The 22,460-nt window shown below is 36.9% G+C and overlaps 3 protein-coding genes across 7 annotated transcripts; 2 read left to right on the forward strand and 1 right to left on the reverse strand.

Moving 5' to 3' along the window:
• The first annotated feature begins 2,211 nt into the window (after positions 1 to 2,211).
• On the forward strand, positions 2,212 to 4,811 carry ERV1 (Erv1/Alr family protein). The gene is made up of 6 exons (XM_068469272.2): positions 2,212 to 2,545; positions 3,153 to 3,230; positions 3,717 to 3,764; positions 4,040 to 4,104; positions 4,291 to 4,368; positions 4,472 to 4,811. Exons 1-6 carry the CDS (start codon positions 2,324 to 2,326, stop codon positions 4,590 to 4,592), a joined length of 612 nt encoding a protein of 203 aa, XP_068325373.2. The 5' UTR covers positions 2,212 to 2,323; the 3' UTR covers positions 4,593 to 4,811.
• Positions 4,812 to 5,245: 434 nt separating this feature from the next.
• On the reverse strand, positions 5,246 to 17,373 carry LOC137727273 (uncharacterized). 5 transcript variants are annotated; one of them, XM_088677838.1, is made up of 17 exons: positions 17,235 to 17,373; positions 17,001 to 17,143; positions 16,013 to 16,138; positions 15,718 to 15,912; positions 14,736 to 14,861; positions 14,441 to 14,635; positions 13,453 to 13,578; positions 13,158 to 13,352; positions 9,831 to 9,956; positions 9,536 to 9,730; positions 8,544 to 8,669; positions 8,249 to 8,443; positions 7,263 to 7,388; positions 6,968 to 7,162; positions 6,784 to 6,872; positions 5,684 to 5,833; positions 5,246 to 5,592 (listed from the first exon to the last, which is right to left on the reverse strand). In XM_088677838.1, the coding sequence occupies exons 1-16, from the start codon at positions 17,265 to 17,267 to the stop codon at positions 5,817 to 5,819; spliced, it is 2,208 nt and encodes a 735-aa protein (XP_088533964.1). In that variant the 5' UTR covers positions 17,268 to 17,373; the 3' UTR covers positions 5,246 to 5,592; positions 5,684 to 5,816. The 5 variants fall into 5 exon arrangements, with proteins under 5 accessions (XP_088533964.1, XP_088533965.1, XP_088533966.1 ...); XM_088677839.1 differs by having other exon boundaries at positions 17,001 to 17,159; positions 17,235 to 17,358; XM_088677840.1 differs by lacking the exons at positions 13,453 to 13,578; positions 14,441 to 14,635.
• A 3,152-nt stretch (positions 17,374 to 20,525) lies between these two features.
• On the forward strand, positions 20,526 to 21,538 carry LOC137729830 (small ribosomal subunit protein uS14z/uS14y/uS14x). Its single transcript, XM_068468874.2, has 3 exons — positions 20,526 to 20,687; positions 21,133 to 21,232; positions 21,348 to 21,538. The coding sequence occupies exons 1-3, from the start codon at positions 20,626 to 20,628 to the stop codon at positions 21,354 to 21,356; spliced, it is 171 nt and encodes a 56-aa protein (XP_068324975.1). The 5' UTR covers positions 20,526 to 20,625; the 3' UTR covers positions 21,357 to 21,538.
• Positions 21,539 to 22,460: the final 922 nt, after the last annotated feature.

Consider the following 22,460-nt stretch of genomic DNA (forward strand, 5'->3'; position numbering starts at 1 on the left):
AATTAGGGGTTGTGGCTGTCATCATTGGAGTCAACGACAGAGGTAGGGTTGTCGTCGGTGGGATCGGAGAGGAAGGTTGGGGGGAACAGGTGGGAAGGATTTCTAGGTTTTGGGATTTTAGGGATACAGGTTGCAGGGAGAGAGAAGAGAGAGAGAAAGATGAGAGAGAGGGTTGGGTGGGAGAGAACTCAAATAAGGGGATCTGGGTTTTTAGGGAGGGGGACACGGGTTGATGGGTTTTTTTTTTGTTTTTTTTTTAAATTTTTAATATTTAATTAAAAAAATTTTAATATTGAATTTTTTTTTTAATAAAAAATGGGTCTCGTCTCTGCCCACTTCAACATTTAACAGTAAAAGTAATAGAAAATTTGACGGAGGTCTGACATTGGCACAAATTCATAAGATGAGGTATGACATTGTCAATTTTAAAAGATGAGATATGAAAGTGTTGTGACACCAATAGTTGAGGTAGTTTTTTGTACTTTACCCAATAATTAAAAACAATTGTTTAAAATAGGCAGTGAAGAGTCAGTATTATTTTATATCTTTATCGTAATCTTAGTATAATTTATTGATTATTTTGATATTTTGTTCTATATTTCAATTATAGTACATGTGAATTTACTTTAGGCAAAAAAAAAAAAAAACGATGAAATGAAAGAATTTCGTAGTAACTTCAATTGGAGTGGATTCATGAGTCTTTGAATATGATTGTGTCAAGATCCTTCATTCAACAAAAACTAAAGGTTTATACTATAATATAGGGTGAAGTACCGATTTAGTCTCCAAACTATCACCTCAGTAAAAATTAGGTCCCTGAATTATATTTTCTATAAAATAAGTCCCTAAATTCATTAAAAATTGCTAATATCATCCCTATTATTATACTCAAAACTATTTTATCCAATTTTTCGTCAACTTAAGTCACTTGACACACTTTAAAGTGTAATACCGTCATTTTCTCGCCTATAAGCCCTTAACATTTCAGATAGGTTGCTAATCTAACTTCTAATTAACCCTCCAAAGTTAACACTACACACTATTTCTTTATGAAAATTTATCAAATACCCTCTAATGTATGTTACATATAAGTAACGTGACTTAAATTGACAAAAAATTAAATATAGTAGCTTCGACTCTAATATTAGAGATGTAATTGACAGATTTTTATAATTCAAGGACTAATTTTTCTAAAAAAATAATTTAGAGACCTAATTTTCACTCAGATGATAATTTAGGGACTAAATTGGCAGTTCACCCTATAATATAGTGAGTTTGCGTATGGATTTGGGAAGGTGAGAGGGATAAATAAAAAATAAAAATAAAAAACGAAAGAAAGAACAAAGACTATCCAAAAGATTCTTGGCAGTGATTACAACTATTCAACTGTCAATACTTATCAAATATGGTTTGATTATATATGCAAGTGACGATTCCAAATCTTATTGGAACTAATTAACTAATGTAGTAAATATTTTTTTTTTTTAACAAACGGTATTATTTACATTAAAAGTGAGTGAGTGAACTATGCCTCACAATGGTCTATGGTTCAAATTAACCTTTGGGGAAAATCGAACTTAAAATCTCTCACTTACAAATAGAGAAAAATACTACTAGACTATATTATTAAATGACAATAAAATAATAATCTTATTAGACATTGAATTCCTTAGCAAGTGGTTAAACTTTTTTTTTTTTTTTAGTTTAGAAGTAGTAGTAATTAATTAGTTGTGATTAATATCTTAAGATTTTTTTTCTTCATTAATTGTAACCAATAGTCTTGCAACAGTCATCATTTGTTAATAATTTGTGCTTCGGCAAGTTTGTTGCAGGATGGATTGAGGCAAGAGGCTTTTTTTGTTTTTTTTTTTTTGTTTTTTGTGTGGCTGATTGTCGGGACACCTTTGAAAGGAAATATCGTCATGAACTCCTTCTTGCTTTAGGACACTTCATGTATTGATGTGCTCGAAAAATTGACCCACCAAAGTTTCTAGCCTTCATTGAGTGCTTTATTTATAGAGCAACTTGTATTATTACATTTTAAAATTTACATCACATGATTTTGAAAATACGATCCTTTTGTTTCCAAAGTCTACATCATATTTGTGGGCATTGAAAAATATGTGTGTAGGCATTCATAACAATGCCAATGTTTTCAACACTTACAATACAGTTTTGCATAAATTAAGAAGAAAATTAAGGTTGACAAAAAATAAAAAAAGAACTTGCAAAAAAATTGAAAACATACGTAGAGAGAGCCGTCATTACAAACCCTAGAAACAATGAGAGCAACCTTATTTCCCGCCACATATTCCCCCTGTCGATGTGTATGAAGATGTCGGAGCATCCATTCCACGCCCTCTTTCAAACTTTTGCAAAAGTCTCCAATTCGATTCAAACCCAACTCTCGAATCTCATCGCGCAGTCTCTCGAGCCATCACCCACCGCCCAAAAACGCCTCCTCTCTTCCTCCTCCAAAGTGGCAGGCTCATCAGACAATGGCTCCACCCAATCCCAGCCTAAAGATATCCTCAGCACGAAAATGGTACTATTGCTCGTCTATAATCTTTAAACTCACTGATTTGCTGTGTTTTTGTTCTTAAAGTTGCAGCCTTTATTGGACATCCATGTTTATCTTATGTGCTAGAGATATGGGTAGTACGGAAAGTATTCGATAAAAGTCCTCAACGAGAGTCTGATGCGGATTTGTATGTATCAAATACAAATATCAATGCATGTGGCTTCTTCTTTAATTCGCATAGAGTGAATCCTATTGAAATATTATTTTTATCTGGCGCTTTTGTTCGGTGGATTGTGTACGTAAATGTAGGGTTCGGGTGAGGTTTTGTGGTTGCAGCAACTTAGGATCGGCTTAATCGCTGACCGGGTTGAATCGTTTTCTTGTTATTATCATCATTAATTCTATAGATAAAGGGAAAGATGGTGTAGTTTTTTTTTGGGGAATGTATGCAGGTTGGGTTTAGGGTTCAGCTTCTGAGAAGGCCACCTATATTGTGACTCCTCTTTCACGTCTTGCAGTCCATAGTTAGCTTCCATGACGTTTTCAAGCCATATTATTCAGTCAAAAGTTATTTAGGATTTCAAAACGAAATTGAATTGTTGGTAAATCTTAATCGATTCCTTGTATTCAGGGAAAATCGGTTTCTCCTTTGACTAAAGAAGAACTCGGAAGATCCACTTGGACGTTTCTTCACACTCTTGCTGCTCAGGTAAAGGAAATAGTTTATAGTAATTATCCAACGTGCTGTAAATTTGTTTAGTATTGTATGTGTGATTACTCTCATCTGGGCTACGTACCTAGTCTAACTACTTGCTAAAAAAACAGATTGCTAGAAAATTACTATTGGACAACTGCTTCTTCTGCACTTGATCACAACGCTTCTTAAACAATTAGTTGATCCACGATTTATGTTTCGTCTTTGGTTCCCTTTTCGTTTGTTTTGAGAAATATATCAATCAATTCCAATTCTTTCTTTTCTATTGATTCTTTTCCGATCGAGATGTATGGATCCATGGGTCTGTGTCTATATAGATCTTGTTCATAGATTAACGAAAATGTGCAAAAGCTCTATTTGCCTCTGCCATTCTCTGAGTCTCTTCCTTTTTGTGCATGGCATTGCAACTCCCAAAATGATATTTAGTTATTAGTTGTTTAATGTAGATTAACTTCGTTAAGACTTTTTCGAAATTTTCAGTATCCAGATAAACCGACAAGGCAACAGAAGAAGGATGTAAAGGAACTGGTATGCTACTCTCTCTCTCTCTCTCTCTCTCTCTCCATATAAATATACACAGAAAATTTTACGCACTCTTACATTCTTATTTCTTTTGGATGGAGTCTCATCAGAATTTTAAGTGAGTTATGCAGAGAAAAACAAGAGGAAATTTCTTTATATATTTTTGCAGACGATTTCTCGTAATACGCGGGAATGTTTAGTTCTGAAAGTGATATTACACAATGTAGAAGAACTAGATTAGGCAGTCGGGCCAACTCATTTTGATGGCGTTTACCATGCAGATGTCGATATTATCACGGATGTACCCCTGCAAGGAATGTGCGGATCACTTTCAAGAAATTCTGAGGTTCACAATTTCATCTTCGTTTCAACTTTGCTCATCATTTTAGTTTTAATCTAGTTCCTCGTAGTAGTTCTCAACTACGTCATAGGGTCATTCGCTATTGAATAATTAAATGTGATTCAAGTGCTGCAGTCGAACGATGCCCCTCTAGTATAATTGTGAACTTATAGATGTATACGTGTTTGGCAGATCAAATCCTGTACAGGCTGGATCGCATGCCGAGTTCTCCCAATGGCTGTGTCATGTGCATAATACAGTTAATAGAAGGTAAGTTCTGTAACTGTCCTGGTTTGTAATCCCAGAAACCGGATAATGTTTATATTCTAGCAAATTATATTCTTTTGAGATCTAATATGCGGAGTTGATGCAGCCTTAACAAACCGGTTTTCCCCTGTGAACGCGTTGATGCACGCTGGGGCAAGTTAGAGTGTGAACAGCGTGCTTGCGATCTACTAGGAATTACCGGAGATTTTGGCGACAATGCATTTTAAGTACTTTGTTGAATGATTAGAGTTGATGGTATTATTGCACAAATCGCTGATTGTAATCAACTTCCGTATAAGGAATTTCATGAGCTGCAGATAAATTGTCATGCTATCATCTAGCTATGCACAAAGAATCCAACAAAGCGAGATTAGTCCAACTTGATCTCGCTACATGTCCTTACAGTTGATTATAAATAGCACAACGCATACTTTGCGGTTTTTGTAGTTATGCTCTCATGGATGTGACATCTCATAAAAATGGAACTTAGTTTTAGATTGTGTTCCTAGTGGGGAGGTTGTGCAAGGAACTTAGACGATGGATTAAATAAATAACAAATGAGTCTTTCGGTTCAAAATATTTCACATCACAATTTTCTTATTGATGTCTTTATCATTAAGTTGATATTATTTTGTCACCTCTATGGTTGAATTTTACCGTCGATTTGGTGATGACCAGCACATTTCCACCCTTAGCTGGAAGGCTAGTTTTTTCGAGATGTGTCGTTTTGGTATAGCGAACGTCCTCGTAAACTTTTGACAAATCGGTCAAAATTATGAGCTTTGCTTAATGAAGCAATGGTCTAAAAAACCAGCCTTTCAACCAGATTCAAGAATCCCAACTTTCGAAAGCAAACAACCCAAGGGCATTGGACAATATGTGAGAACCAACCATTTGAACATAACCTTGCTCATGGTCATCACGGCAGTAATAAACATTTGATAAGAACATATCTTTTTAAAAACACCTCATCCGAGACCATCTGCTCCTTTGAAAAATAACGTAACGACAGAAAAAAAAAACACTCCCAGAAGAGTAGTGTGACAATTTGACTTCCAGATTTAAACCCTCAGTTAGATTATGTCCCATGTTGGCTATTAAACCGTACGGAATGGTGGGGCCCCGCCAAATTTCAGAACGTAGGCAGTTTCATGTACAGCCCGCAGTTATGGGATCAGTTGAGCATCTAAATATGCAGCACAGGAAAAACACCAGAAGGATAGGTCACTGCACGAAATGTAAACCTTGTAAAAATGACGCTATACAAGTAAAGAAAAAGACTTGCGGATAACTTGGTAGAAAGCATTGGTAATTGTACCTATAGCTGAGAGCAAGACAATGATTTGCCCGCTGATAATGCTGAAGCATGTGCTTGTTCAAGTAGCGGCTGCAGAGGACGTCCTTACAAGTTACAGCACAAACATAACCAGTTCTCGTTGGGGTGCTGGCATCTAGTATAATACGAAAACTGTTCCCCAGATTAAAGACGTTAGGTATGATTCAGGAAGCAGGCGCTTGGACTTTTATTAATGTAAAGCATAAAGAATCAACAGAAGCATGCTACACATCTTCGCAATTCAACTATTTCAAGATTTTATTCAATGACAGAACTTTGAAATTTTCTTTCGTTTGAAGTTCTCTTTTTATCAATGGCAATTGGAATAAACAGGCAAAGCACACTAAGTTAAGAAAAGAATGATCACCTTCGAACTAGGCCGAGTTTCCTTTCTATTCATATTACAACCAAGCACGATGGTACAAAAGTTCAAATTGGTGACATGGACTATGAAGTACACAAAGTACATTCAATGTACTCTATGTATAGAGGGTAGGGTACTAGTACATCTGATATATAATTTAAATGTGGGAATTTATCCTATAAAAAAGGAAATATTGAATGAATTGATCTTAAATTATAAGATTTTATGATTACTGTTGCCTCTAAGGAAGATACTACAGTTCATTTAAACTAGTACACCATCATGCTGTAGACGAGGCACCTCGATCATCACATTTTCAACAATTAGCTACAAATACGGATGCAATTCCCCCTTGCTAACCCAAAAAAAAGAATGTAAGATTCCTTTTGGGTAAGAATTTTATCGTTTTTATCCTACTTTTGCAAATCTTAGGGCAATCAACGGTAGCATCCTCTGATATGCTTCAGAAACAGCATATAAATTGAGAATGCAAACCCTCAAGGATGGGTTGTGAAATTTTTTGAGAAAAAGTAAACACCTTGACCAAGCTAGCAGCAAAGTGGGATTGAACCCAGGACTTCAGGTGCAAGAGTATATGCTATTAAGTATAAATATTAAGTGATCAAAAGCTGAATTAAGAACCGGGCAAACTTGGCACAAATCAAACAACAAACAATTTAAAAAAGATCAAATCTCTAAGAAGAAAAAAAATAGGAACCTGTTGCAAGCAGTATCAGGAGTGGGAATGTGAGCGAGATCAGACGACAGGGAAGCAAGGTGATGACACGATGTTCGGAATGGTGGGGCCTTGACAAATTTCAGGATGTAGGCAGTTTCACAAATCAATCAACAAACAATTAAAACAAAAAACATCAAATCTCAGAGAAGAAAAAAATAGGAACCTGTTGCAGGCAGTAAAAGGAGTGGGAATGTGAGCGACATCAGTGGAAAGGGAAGCAAGGTGATCACATGAAGTTCGGGCTGGTGGGGCCTTGCCAAATTTCAGGATGTAGGCACTTTCATATACAGGCCGCAGTTGTGCGATCAGCTGAGCATCTAAATATGAATGACAGGAATAACACCAAACGGATAGGTCACTGCACGAAATGTAAACCGAGGCAGCTTTATAAAAATCACGCTATAGAAGTCAAGAAAAATACTTGTGGATGCCTTAGTAGAAAGCATTGTTAATTGTACCTATAGCTGAGAGCAAGACAATGATTTGTCCGCTCATAATGCTGAAGCATGTGCTTGTTCACATAGCGGCCGCAGAGGACGACCTTACAGCGCAAACATAACCAGTTCTTATTCGGGTGCTGGCATCTAGTATAATACAAAAATTGTTCCCCAGATTAAAGGCGTTAGGTATGATTCGGGAATCATGACCTTGGACTTTTATCAATGTAAAGCATAAAGAATCAACAGAAGCATGCAACAGATCTTTGTAATTCAACTATTTGAAGCTTTTATTCAATGACAAAACTTTGAAATTATCTTTCCTTTGAAGTCCTCTTTTTGTCAATGGCATTTTGGAATAAACAGGCAAAACACACTAAGTTAAGAAAAGAATGATCGCCTTCGAACTAAGCCGGGTTTGCTTTCTATCCCTGTTACAACTAAGCAACTATGGTACAAAAGTTCAAATTGGTCATATGGTCTTCTATGAAGTACACAAAGTACATTCAATGTACTCTACGGATAGAAGGTAGGGTATTAGTACATCTGATACATAATTTAAATGTGGGAATTTGTCCTCTAAAAAAGGAAATATTGAATTAATTGAAGGTAAATTATAAGATTTTACAATTTCTGTCACCTCTAAGGAAGATACTATAGTTCATTTAAACTGGAACACCCTCACGTTGTAGACGAGGCACCTCGATCAGCACACTTTCAACAATTAGCTACGAATAAGGATGCAATTCCCCGTTGCTAACCGAAAAAAGAATGTAAGATTCCTTGTGGGTAAGAATTTTATAGTTTTTATCTTATTTTTGCATATCTTACCAAGCTAGCAGTGAAGGGGGATCGAACTCGGGACTTCGGGTGCAAGAGTATATGCTCTTAAGTAAAAATATTAAGTGATCAAAAGCTGAATTAAGAACTGGGTAAACTTGGCACAAATCAATCAACAAACAATTAAAAAAAAAACATCAAATCTCAGAGAAGAAAAAAATAGGAACCTGTTGCAGGCAGTATCAGGAGTGGGAATGTGAGCAAGATCAGAGGACAGGGAAGCAAGGTGATCGCATGATGTTCGGGCTGGTGGGGCCTTGCCAAATTTCAGGATGTAGGCACTTTCATATACAGGCCGCAGTTGTGTGATCAGCTGAGCATCTAAATACGCATGACAGGAATAACACCAGACAGATAGGTCACTGCACGAAATGTAAACCGAGGGAGCTTTGTAAAAATCACGCTATAGAAGTAAAGAAAAATACTTGTGGATGCCATAGTAGAAAGCATTGTTAATTGTACCTATAGCTGAGAGCAAGACAATGATTTGTCCGCTCATAATGCTGAAGCATGTGCTTGTTCACGTAGCGGCCGCAGAGGACGACCTTACAGCGCAAACATAACCAGTTCTTACTGGGGTGCTGGCATCTAGTATAATACGAAAATTGTTCCCCAGATTAAAGGGGTTAGGTATGATTCAGGAATCCGAAGCTTGGACTTTTATCAATGTAAAGCATAAAGAATCAACAGAAGCATGCAACAGATCTTGGTAATTCAACTAATTGAACCTTTTATTCAATGACAAAACTTTGAAATTTTCTTTCGTTTGAAGTTCTCTTTTTATCAATGGCATTTTGGAATAAACAGGCAAAACACACTAAGTTAAGAAAAGAATGATCGCCTTCAAACTAGGCTGAGTTTCCTTTCTATCCCTATTACAACTAAGCAACTATGGTACAAAAGTTCAAATTGGTCATATGGTCTTCTATGAAGTACACAAAGTACATTCAATGTACTTTACGGATAAAAGGTAGGGTATTAGTACATCTAATACATAATTTAAATGTGGGAATTTGTCCTCTAAAAAAGGAAATATTGAATTACTTGATTGTAAATTATAAGATTTTATGATTTCTGTCGCCTCAAAGGAAGATACTACAGTTCATTTAAACTAGTAGACCCACACGTTGTAGACGAGGCACCTCGATCAGCACACTTTCAACAATTAGCTACGAATAAGGATGTAATTCCCCCTTGCTCACCGAAAAAAGAATGTATGATTCCTTGTGGGTAAGAATTTTTTAGTTTTTATCTTATTTTGGCATATCTTACCGAGCTAGCAGCCAAGGGGGATCGAACTCGCACCTTTGGGTGCAAGAGTATATGCTCTTAAGTAAAAATATTAAGTGATCAAAAGCTGAATTAAGAACTGGGTAAACTTAGCACAAATCAATAAACAAACAATTAAAAAAAAAAAAAAAAAATCAAATCTCAGAGAAGAAAAAAATAGGAACCTGTTGCAGGCAGTATCAGGCGTGGGAATGTGAGCGAGATCAGAGGACAGGGAAGCAAGGTGATCGCATGATGTTAGGGCTGGTGGGGCCTTGCCAAATTTCAGGATGTACGTAGTTACATATACAGGCCGCAGTTGTGCGATCAGCTGAGCATCTAAATATGCATGACAGGAATAACACCAGATGGATAGGTCACTGCACGAAATGTAAACCGAGGCAGCTTTGTAAAAATCACACAATAGAAGTACAGAAAAATACTTGTGGATGCCTTAGTAGAAAGCATTGTTAATTGTACCTATAGCTGAGAGCAAGACAATGATTTGTCCGCTGATAATGCTGAAGCATGTGCTTGTTCACGTCACGGCCACAGAGGACGACCTTACAGCGCAAACATAACCAATTCTTATCGGGGTGCTGGCATCTAGTATAATACAAAAATTGTTCCCCAGATTAAAGGCGTTAGGTATGATTCGGGAATCATGAGCTTGGACTTTTATCAATGTAAAGCATAAAGAATCAACAGAAGCATGCAACAGATCTTTGTAATTCAACTATTTGAAGCTTTTATTCAATGACAAAACTTTGAAATTATCTTTCCCTTGAAGTCCTCTTTTTCTCAATGGCATTTTGGAATAAACAGGCAAAACACACTAAGTTAAGAAAAGAATGATCCCCATCGAACTACGCTGGGTTTGCTTTCTATCCCTGTTACAACTAAGCAACTATGGTACAAAAGTTCAAATTGGTCATATGGTCTTCTATGAAGTACACAAAGTACATTCAATGTACTCTACGGATAGAAGGTAGGATATTAGTACATCTGATACATAATTTAAATGTGGGAATTTGTCCTCTAAAAAAGGAAATATTGAATTAATTGAAGGTAAATTATAAGATTTTACGATTTCTGTCACCTCTAAGGAAGATACTATAGTTCATTTAAGCTGGAACACCCTCACGTTGTAGACGAGGCACCTCGATCAGCACACATTCAACAATTAGCTACGAATAAGGATGCAATTCCCCGTTGCTTGATAGGAGCATATTCATGCGACTTAATTAGCTTGTTCTCGTGCGTTTATGTTGTGTTTACTTAGTTATTTTAGTGTTTAAGGCCACTTTTGTGTATTTTCAGATTATAAGGCCAAAGTGTGCAAGAAGATGCAAATTGGAGTCTTTTGGAGCGAAAGAGGAATGAATGAGTTGAAGACTTGAAGAAACGACGAATTCCTACTCTAATGATGAATTCTTACCAAAACGAGGAATCCTACTCAAACAAGGTTTCCTACTTGAAGTAGGAAAGTTAACCCTAAGTTTCCCGTTTTGGTAACCTTTCCTAAACTTAAACATCCGTATTTTCTAGCCACTTTGATGACCTTGTAGGCACTTTAGGACACAAAACCAAGGCCCTAGCCGCACCCTTTAATTATTCCCTTTTAATTTCTGATTTTATTTCCTAAATTCTAGCAGCCTTTAGGTGAATTTTAGTTAATAAAAATAAAAGAGGGTTTGAATTTCTAAGCCCTAGGGTTTCCACCATTTAGCCGCACCTTAGGGACCTTTTATTATTTTTCTTTTCATATTTTTCAGCAAAACAAAATATAATAAAACAAATCAGCCACTAATCCTACATTTTGGCCGTGCCTTCAAGAATCATTGAGCCATTCCATAATCAGGCTGCCGTGGCCTCCCATTGACCATTTTGAACCTAATAAGCCAAAAAGAAAACCTAGCCGCAAATCCCATTACTTTTTCCCTTGTGCCGCAGCCACCATAACCATATACTCCCATTATTCAACCTAATTCCATTCCAGCCGCACTTTGTTCTCCCTGCCATTCCAGCCGTGACTTTCTCCCATCCATTCAGCCACCATCATTCTACCATTTTTCTCTCCCAACAGCCGCACTTTCTCCCTCCACAATCCTGCCACAGCCAATAAATTATTTTCTCCCATCAGCCGTCCCTTCCATCCTAGCCAATTTCCAGCCTTCCCCCATCACTGCCGCAGCCATTCTACCACTCTCCGCCACCTTACACACCTTCCTACACCACCACACAACCGTAGCCACCATCGATTCTATTCCATTTTTCCTCCCTAAGCCGCAAGAATTCTCTTCCAAAAACCTAACAGCCGCAACCATTCTACCCTATTTCTCTCCCAAAAACCGTGCAGCCACCACCACCTAAAACCATTGCCGTAGCCTTCCCATTCCATTTTTCTTCCATTCCAGCCATCTTCCACACACTTCCCACCATTGCCGCACCACCTTTCCACCCTAAACCCATTTATAACCCATAAAACCATCCACAAAGCACCATTTAACCTCACTGCCGCAGCAAGGAGAAGAAGAAAGAGGGACTTAGACGCGCAGAAATTCAAGGGGATTTGTTGGGCGTTCTAGGTGTAATCAATCCTTTGTGCTTTATGTTTAAATTCAATTGTATTTCTCTTTTTGTGAACATGAGAGGCTAAACCCCCTAGTTAGCTAGGGGGTGATTCGAAACCATGATTATATATGTGAAATAAGTTGATTACTTCCAGTTATCGTTGCATAAGTTTTGAATACAATTTGCTTAACCGTTTGATTTAGAACTTATTCTTGTATGTTGATTGAGAGTGCACGCTTAATTTGCATGCTTGAATTTGATGCTAGGATATAAGTTTGTTTCACCTAATCGTTATGAATTTATATTCACAAGTAGTGAAGGTTGCTAGTCACGATCATGTTAAGTAGATTCCTGGCAAGCGTATCATGCTTTCCATAGTTACAAATGTCTTGTCGATGCTTATGATTTCCAAAGAACGTAATGATTCTAACTTATATCTTTATCATGCTGTTCATATAGAGAATTTGTTAGGAATAATTTGTTTGCGATGCATATTCATCCAATTCAATGATTCTAGGGAAACCTGAAGGTTAATTTAAGCGGACCTAATTAACTTGGAGTGTCGAGGTTCACAACTTATTGGATTGATAATTGGAAATTGATTTACGGTGCATATATTTCATGTGTGGAGAAGAACCCCTTAGCTATCCCATCATCCATTGATTCATCCAAATTTTGTCTTAAAATCTATTTTCTTTACAATCTGCCCATTTAGTTTAAATTCATCCAACCACAATCCCCCCATATTTTGTTGAGTCGTAGTCATTCGTATTTGTTTTATTTTGTGTTTTTAAGCATTTGGAGTCATAAACACTTTCAAATTCGACCAAATTAAATTTTAGTTTTTGTGTTTTTGAGTCAATTCAAATTAGATTAGCACCCCTAGTTAATCCCCGGTTAGAACGATCCCTACTTACTTCATTACTACAATTGTCACAAATAGGGTTTAATTTGTGTGTCAACATAAGTTTCACATCATTGCTAACCGAAAAAAGAATGTAAGATTCCTTGTGGGTAAGAATTTTATAGTTTTTATCTTATTTTTGCATATCTTACCAAGCTAGCAGCGAAGGGGGATCGAACTCGGGACTTCGGGTGCAAGAGTATATGCTCTTAAGTAAAAATATTAAGTGATCAAAAGCTGAATTAAGAACTGGGTAAACTTGGCACAAATCAATCAACAAACAATTAAAAAAAAAACATCAAATCTCAGAGAAGAAAAAAAATAGGAACCTGTTGCAGGCAGTATCAGGAGTGGGAATGTGAGCAAGATCAGAGGACAGGGAAGCAAGGTGATCGCATGATGTTCGGGCTGGTGGGGCCTTGCCAAATTTCAGGATGTAGGCACTTTCATATACAGGCCGCAGTTGTGCGATCAGCTGAGCATCTAAATACGCATGACAGGAATAACACCAGACAGATAGGTCACTGCACGAAATGTAAACCAAGGGAGCTTTGTAAAAATCACGCTATAGAAGTAAAGAAAAATACTTGTGGATGCCATAGTAGAAAGCATTGTTAATTGTACCTATAGCTGAGAGCAAGACAATGATTTGTCCGCTCATAATGCTGAAGCATGTGCTTGTTCACGTAGCGGCTGCAGAGGACGACCTTACAGCGCAAACATAACCAATTCTTATTGGGGTGCTGGCATCTAGTATAATACGAAAATTGTTCCCCAGATTAAAGGGGTTAGGTATGATTCAGGAATCCGAAGCTTGGACTTTTATCAATGTAAAGCATAAAGAATCAACAGAAGCATGCAACAGATCTTTGTAATTCAACTATTTGAAGCTTTTATTCAATGACAAAACTTTGAGATTTTCTTTCCTTTGATGTCCTCTTTTTATCAATGGCATTTTGGAATAAACAGGCAAAACAAACTAAGTTAAGAAAAGAATGATCGCCTTCGAACTAGGCCGGGTTTGCTTTCTATCCCTATTACAACTAAGCAACTATGGTACAAAAGTTCAAATTGGTCATATGGTCTTCTATGAAGTAAACAAAGTACATTCAATGTACTCTACAAATAGAAGGTAGGGTATTAGTACATCTGATACATAATTTAAATGTGGGAATTTGTCCTCTAAAAAAGGAAATATTGAATTAATTGAAAGTAAATTATAAGCTTTTACGATTTCTGTCACCTCTAAGGAAGATACTATAGTTCATTTAAACTAGAACACCCTCACGTTCTACACAAGGCGCCTCGATCAGCACACTTTCAACAATTAGCTATGAATAAGGATGCAATTCCCCCTTGCTAACCGAAAAAAGAATGTAGATTCCTTGTGGGTAAGAATTTTATAGTTTTTATCTTATTTTTGCATATCTTACCAAGCTAGCAGCCAAGGAGGATCGAACTCAGGACATTGGGTGCAAGAGTAAATGCTCTTAAGTAAAAATATTAAGTGATCAAAAGCTGAATTAAGAACTGGGTAAACTTGGTACAAATCAATCAACAAACAATTAAAAAAAAAAAAGATCAAAATCTCAGAGAAAAAAAAAATAGGAACCTGTTGCAGGCAGTATCAGGAGTGGGAATGTGAGCGAGATCAGTGGACAGGGAAGCAAGGTGATCGCATGATGTTCGGGCTGGTGGGGCCTGGCCAAATTTCAGGATGTAGGCAGTTTCATATACAGGCCACAGTTGTGCGATCAGCTGAGCATCTAAATATGCATGACAGGAATAACACCAGACGGATAGGTCACTGCACGAAATGTAAACCAAGGCAGCTTTGTAAAAATCACACTATAGAAATAAAGAAAAATACTTGTGGATGCCTCAGTAGAAAGCATTGTTAATTGTACCTATAGTTGAGAGCAAGACAATGATTTGTCCGCTGATAATGCTGAAGCATGTGCTTGTTCACGTAGCGGCCGCAGAGGACAACCTTACAGCGCAAACATAACCAGTTCTTATTGGGGTGCTGGCATCTAGTACAATACGAAAATTGTTCCGCAGATTAAAGGCGTTAGGTATGATTCGGGAATCAGGAGCTTGGACTTTTATCAATGTAAAGCATAAAGAATCAACAGAAGCATGCAACAGATCTTTGTAATTCAACTATTTGAAGCTTTTATTCAATGACAAAACTTTGAAATTATCTTTCCTTTAAAGTCCTCTTTTTATCAATGGCATTTTGGAATAAAAGGCGAAACACACTAAGTTAAGAAAAGAATGATATCCTTCGAACTAGGCCGGGTTTGCTTTCTATCCCTATTACAACTAAGCAACTATGGTACAAAAGTTCAAATTGGTGATATGGCCCTCTATGAAGTACACAGTACATTCAATGTACTCTACAGAGAGTAGGGTATTAGTACATCTGATACATAATTTAAATGTGGGAATTTGTCCTCTAAAAAAGGAAATATTGAATTAATTGATCGTAAATTATAAGATTTTACAATTTCTGTCGCCTCTAAGGAAGATACTACAGTTCATTTAAACTAGTACACCCTCACGTTGTAGACGAGGCACCTCGATCAGCACACTTTCAACAATTAGCTACGAATAAGGATGCAATTCCCCCTTGCTAACCGAAAAAAGAATGTAAGATTCCTTGTGGGTAAGAATTTTATAGTTTTTATCTTATTTTTGCATATCTTACAGAGCTAGCAGCCAAGGGGGATCGAACTCGGGATTTCAGGTGCAAGAGTATTCTTAAGTAAAAATATTAAGTGATCAAAAGCTGAATTAAGAACTGGGTAAACTTGGCACAAATCAATCAACAAACAATTAAAAAAAACAAAAAAAAGATCAAATCTCAGAGAAGAAAAAAATACGAACCTGTTGCAGGCAGTGTCAGGAGTGGGAATGTGAGCGAGATCGGAGGACAGGGAAGCAAGGTGATCGCATGATGTTCGGGCTGGTGGGGCCTTGCCAAATTTCAGGATGTAGGCACTTTCATATACAGGCCGCAGTTGTGCAATCTGCTGAGCATCTAAATATGCATGACAGGAATAACACCAGACGGATAGGTCACTGCACGAAATGTAAACCGAGGCAGCTTTGTAAAAATCACGCTATAGAGGTAAAGAAAAATACTTGTGGATGCCTTAGTAGAATGCATTGTTAATTGTACCTATAGCTGAGAGCAAGACAATGATTTGTCCGCTCATAATGCTGAAGCATGTGCTTGTTCACGTAGCGGCCGCAGAGGACGACCTTACAGCGCAAACATAACCAGTTCTTATTGGGGTGCTGGCATCTAGTATAATACAAAAATTGTTCCCCAGATTAAAGGCGTTAGGTATGATTCGGGAATCAGGAGCTTGGACTTTTATCAATGTAAAGCATAAAGAATCAACAGAAGAATGCAACAGATCTTTGTAATTCAACTATTTGGAGCTTTTATTCAATGACAAAACTTTGAAATTTTCTTTCGTTTGAAGTTCTCTTTTTATCAATGGCATTTTGGAATAAACAGGCAAAATGCACTAAGTTAAGAAAAGAATGATCGCCTTCGAACTAGGCCGAGTTTGCTTTCTATCCCTATTACAACTAAACAACGTTGGTACAAAAGTTCAAATTGGTGATAAGGTCTTCTATGAAGTACCCAAAGTACATTCAATGTACCCTATGGATAGAGGGTAGGGTATTAGCACATCTGATACATAATTTAAATGTGGGCATTTGTCCTCTAAAAAAGGAAATATTGAATGAATTGATCATAAATTATAAGATGTTATGATTTCTGTCGCCTCTAAGGAAGATACTACAGTTCATTTAAACTAGTACACCCTCATGTTGTAGACGAGGCACCTCGATCAGCACACTTTCAACAATTAGCTACGAATAAGGATGCAATTCCCCCTTGCAAACCGAAAAAAGAATGTAAGATTCCTTGTGGGTAAGAATTTTATAGTTTTTATCTTATTTTTGCATATCTTACCAAGCTAGCAGCCAAGGGGGATCGAACTCGGGACTTCGGGTGCAAGAGTATATGCTCTTAAGTGAAAATATTAAGTGATCAAAAGCTGAATTAAGAACTGGGTAAACTTGGCACAAATCAATCAACAAACAATTAAAAAAAAAGAAGATAAAATCTCAGAGAAGAAAAAAATGTGAACCTGTTGCAGGCGGTATCAAGAGTGGGAATGTGATCGAGATTAGAGGACAGGGAAGCAAGGTGATCGCATGATGTTCGAGCTTCGACCCAACCCGATTCAGCTCCATAAAACAATTCTTCCTCATTTTCTAGAAATGGGTCCTCCTGATCACATAAATGACTGAAACCCTTTGTTTCAAATTTCAAAAGAATCAAGATTTCGAGTTCACACAAAGCGTAAAGTGATAGATTTTACCTGAGCACAAGGAGAACGAGCTTGGGCTGCCATGATGAACGCTGAAGAGTTTCTCTGTGAACAGATTCGCCTTTGTTTTCAAGCAACCAGTTATTTAGCTTGGGTTAATTACAGATTCGCCCTTGAACTTTTACAACATCTTTTCGTCTTTTTATATTTAGTCCTCCAAAGATACTTTTCGGCTCAAGTTTGTCCTTAAACTCTTTTTAAGTATATATAATGAGATCTTTTAGTTAAAATGGTTTCTGAAATTTGTATAACTTCTCACTTTGGTCCTTGTGATTTGAAATTGATAGAAGTAATCCATGAGTTTGTACATCATCAATCATTTTGGTCCTTTCATGAAAAATCTTCATTAAATAAGGCTAAAATGACAAAAATACCCTCATTTTTTGTCAAATCATTTGGTCCATTGTTCATTAAATTGAGGGTATGTTTTTCATTTTGCTCCTTATTTAACATAATTTTTCATAGAAGAACCAACATGATTGATGATGGACAAACTCAGGGATCACTTCTATTGATTTCAATTTTTAGGGACCAAAGTGATGAATTATGCAAATCATAGGAATTATTTTGACTAAAAAGTCTAATGAGGAAAATAGTGGATTTTGCTACATACGTTGATACCCCGATCACTAGAAGGTCCTTCATAGGGGAACTAGATTAAGAGGGTTGTGAGGGGAGGGTGAGAGAAAAAATGGGTCAAGTGAGCATGATAAAGTAGGATAGATCATTAGGTGAGCGCTTTTATGTTTGGAGCTGCATAAACCATTAAACTTTTGAGGAAATTGTAGAAATAGTCCCTTAACTTTAATTCAATTGGAGAAAAGGTCCCTCAACTATATTTCCATGACCATTGGTCCTTCAACTCATCAAAAAGTGCAGCTATGGTCATTTTCCTTAACACCGTCAATAAATCCGTTAATTTTAGTCATGTGCATGGCACATGAGACTGACTGTAAGGGCAATTAAGGAAACATATTATTTCCCAGGTTGAAGTCGATACCCATCCCCAATTGAAACTTCATCCACGCCCAATTCTCAAAATCCCATGTATTGTAGTAATCAACTTTTAATGAAGAAAAACAACCACATAAACTCAATTTCAAAGCGCTTATGGACGATGTGGTGTGGAAGAGATTTACTTCACTAGTATAGAGGAGAATAAAGAAGGCTTTACAGCATTGGTATAGAGGAGAACGCATGGAAGAGAAGGCAGTTCACTAAACCCGAGAGCAACATGAATAATTTGGAAGCCATTGCCAATGAGGACCACAAACACTATAATATCAACAAAAGTTGCATACACAAGTATCTCAAAAGAAAGCATGACAAAGATGAAGAAATCAACTAATAAAAGGTACATCTTCTCCTCAAAAACACCCATATAGAATAACAAATTATAAAAGGTTCAAGTTTTCGGGAAAACCTTACAATATTTCGGAGGATCTCCGATCCACCTCATGACATCCAACAACTCCATCGTCCTCTACTACACTAACCTTGAAATCGAACCTTAAAACACCCAAATTTCCGATTGCAAACCCAAGTGCAATGAGTATTATCAGTTTTGGAGGGATTGAACACTCAAACAACTCATAAATAACCCTCCTCACAAAACCTTATTCAACCCCCTTTGCTACGTTCGATCGACTCCAACCCAAGAGAAATAATATGTTTCCCTAATTGCCGCTACAGTCAGTCTCATGTGCCCCACACGTGAGTGATTTTAACAAAATCATTAACGGTATTAAGGAAAAAGACTATAACTACATATTTTGACGAGTTGCGAGACCAATGGTCATGAAAATAAAGTTGATGGACCATTACTACAATTTCCTCTTAAACTTTTCTCCAATCACATGCCTGGCGCTCATGGATGTTGTATGAGTTGGCTATGACTTAGGGCAAAGCTGCCCACCTCATCAAACTATCTATTCGAGATTATTTTAGAACGGACGATCAATAGCCGACAATGTAAAACGTATTATACATGTTAAGGAGGAAGAGATATGAGTGATTTAGGAGACCCCAATGAATTTGTTTAATTTTGAGCAGCTTATCAATTGTTATAATCAATAACTAATTATATCAATCGATTTTCTGTTCTTCCCAAGCAAATATTGATTTGAGAATGAAGAAAAATCTAACCAATGGGTTTGATTTCGACGGGTTTTCAATTTTTTAAATAAGTGACCTAATGGCTGGCCTATACCTACACTTGCATGTGATTACTACTTATGTCTACTTTTGTAATGAAAGTCACTACTTGACCTCAATTGACACTCTTTAAAGATTTTAATGACCAGTTTGAAATTAAAAAAAAAAAAAAACTTTCAAGGACTAAAGTGAAAAAATCCCTCAGTTTCGTGCTAAAACTTGTAACTATACTGAGAGGTGGGTTCAGGGTATGGTTACCGTACCAAAACCTCTATACCGATTACCATACCAAACTTTCAGTATGTCAAATAGTTCGGTTGACATGTTAATTACCACTTTGTTTTGTACTACTTTTTTGGGCCAAAATTTGATTTTTTTTTTCCAACCCAATTTAAGGGCAAGACTTTTTTTGTACCTTTATCTCATGTATTGTAGCCTAAATTCATATATCATTCATCATTCACAATTCACACATAATAAATCAAATGATGCATCAAGATTCATGGTAGAAATTAAGGTTACAATCGAAATAGAAGTTACAAACCAAATCAAATAGAAGTTTCCAATCCATATAGAAGTTAAAGTTTCAAACCAAAAAAAAATTGAAAATGGATCTAAACTTCAAAAAACAAAAATATACTGTAAGTTACTTCTTAAAACATAAATTATGAGTTTTGTAAAATCAAATCAACGGCCTAGATTTTATTTAAAGTGTGATCAAATCTTAAAACAGTCTACCAAATTTTAGAGGCCAAACACTTCTTCAAAGGCAAGCAAAGGGTGATAAAGTAATATACAGATATATCATATATTAAAAATATATTATATAATTATATATAATTTTTCGGTATGGTACGGTAATACCGTGATGATGATATCGAATACCAATGCCATATCATAAAATTTTGGTTTGGTACAGTACCGTGCCATTACCGATTGACACAAAATCGTGTATGATACGGTTGATAATTCGGTTGGCATGGAAATTTGGCAAAAAAATCCACCCTAGCCCTAACTATACCATTTCTCTACAAGGTCCGGGTCGGATTGTTTAAGCAAGCTCTGACCCGGCCAGATTACCTCCGTGCTTTCTGAAGCCTAGGGAGAAAGCCTAGGGTTTTGACTCTCCCTACTATATATACCAACTGCAAACCAAAGTTCTCCTCCTACGCGCCCCCTGAGTGAATCCGCTGCGACCGCCAGAGCTTCTGCTTCCGCCGACGAAATCATGGGGCACTCGAACGTCTGGAACTCCCACCCTAAGAACTACGGCCCTGGATCCCGTACCTGGTAACTCATTTTTCAACCCTACTAATTTGATTCATGAATTCAACTTTCTTTGTTAGGTTTTTGAGATTTATCTGTGTTACTGCTACGTATTCAGTTTGCCGAAAAGATTGTGTTTTCTGGGGTATTCGAATCTCATCATTTTTGGGTTGTAAAATCTTTCATGCTGCTTTGTGGGTTGCGGATTTTGATTTTGCCAATTGGATTTAATTATCATCCCTCTCTTATGTCAAAAGAACAATTTGACAAAGTTTGATTCTGGTTTTTTTTGGTGTGGATGTGTTGAATGCTTTGAACGTTTTTTTGTGTATCTACGTTTCGGATTGAGTTCCGATTCGATGCATTTTTTGTGCATTCGTGCATTTTTGTGCTCTGATTTAATGCTTGTTTTGGGTTTGCTTTTGTTAAAATTGTTATTGAGTATGCTTACTTTGGTTCCTTTGTACAGTCGCGTGTGTGGAAACCCTCATGGTTTGATCAGGAAGTACGGCCTCATGTGCTGCAGGCAGTGCTTCCGCAGCAATGCCAAGGAAATCGGCTTCATCAAGGTAAAGGCTTCGAGAACCCTTAGCTACCGATCATGTTCTGAGTCCGTTACTGAGCTGAGATTACACCGTTTCCACAATGTAATTGGGTTTCATTTTTCAAACTTTTTGGTTGCAGTACCGTTAAGTGGCTGATATTCAAACATTCCAGGAGTCGATGATTTGGCCCAAGAAGAGTACTAGTAGTAGTGGTTTCTGAGTTCTCATGAACTTTTAAGAAGATATTTTTGTTTTAGCTGAACTTCTGTTGAACTTGAATTGGTTGTCAGACTAAGAATATTGTGTTATTAATGAATTAAAGTTTGATTTCTGTTTTCTTTCGTGTGGCTGTTTGTTGTTTCTCTTGTTCTTTTCTTGGCATCTCGAGTTGCTTGCTTAGCATTCCTTGGTTCCGAATAGATTTTTGCTTAACAATCTATCTATTATTGAAATTGATACTGGCCGGCAGTGGTTATCCACATTCTATGTGTAGTGTTTGTTTTGAAAGCGATGTACGGTGTTCTTGTTATGTTCTTTAGGTTGTAGTTATGATGCAGACTAAAGTAGTTTAAGCAGATGGGAAGGCTTGAGGAAACACATGAGGATTTGACATATGATCACCCCTTGCACTTGGTTTAATTGCAGAGGAATTCATTGCTTTTATAAGCCTCTGCCAAAATTTAGTAATCTATCAACAGTGGCAAGATGATTGACATTACCATTTCATTTCTTATCTGATTATTTGGTTGAAATTTTAGATTATTTGGTTGAAATTTGAAATATTTTTTGGATTGCATTGGTGAAGATTTGTAGTAGTCCATAAAATGAAATACTAATCTGTAGGAAGTGAAATTAAAAAGACTGTTATGTTGATTTAGTAAGAATTGTTTTGAAGTAAGAGAAGTTGAGATTTCATGTGCTGATTTGACCTGACCAAAACAAGTTTGATCAACAAGCGAAGGGAACCCAGTATGGTTCCATTGTGAAAGAACTTCTTTTCACATGTTTCATAGGCACTCGAAATATGTTCTAACAAAAGAAATGTGCTTTCACAAAATTGGTGTGCATGAAATATTTTGGAGCGTCTGATAGTTGTTCAATCGATGGTCTGCCACTCGCACAAGTGGGCTAGCCCACTAACCCAAACCTAAACTTTGACCGGAAGTTAACCCCATTTTGATCAAGGGTTTTCAGTTTTTTTTTTTTTTTTTTTTTTTTTTCTTTTTCGGGGGGAGGGGGGGGGGGTGTGTGT

Source organism: Pyrus communis, chromosome 10 (genome assembly GCF_041283825.1).
Source record: "Pyrus communis isolate YQ-2024b chromosome 10, ASM4128382v1, whole genome shotgun sequence".
Lineage (NCBI taxonomy): Eukaryota > Viridiplantae > Streptophyta > Magnoliopsida > Rosales > Rosaceae > Pyrus > Pyrus communis.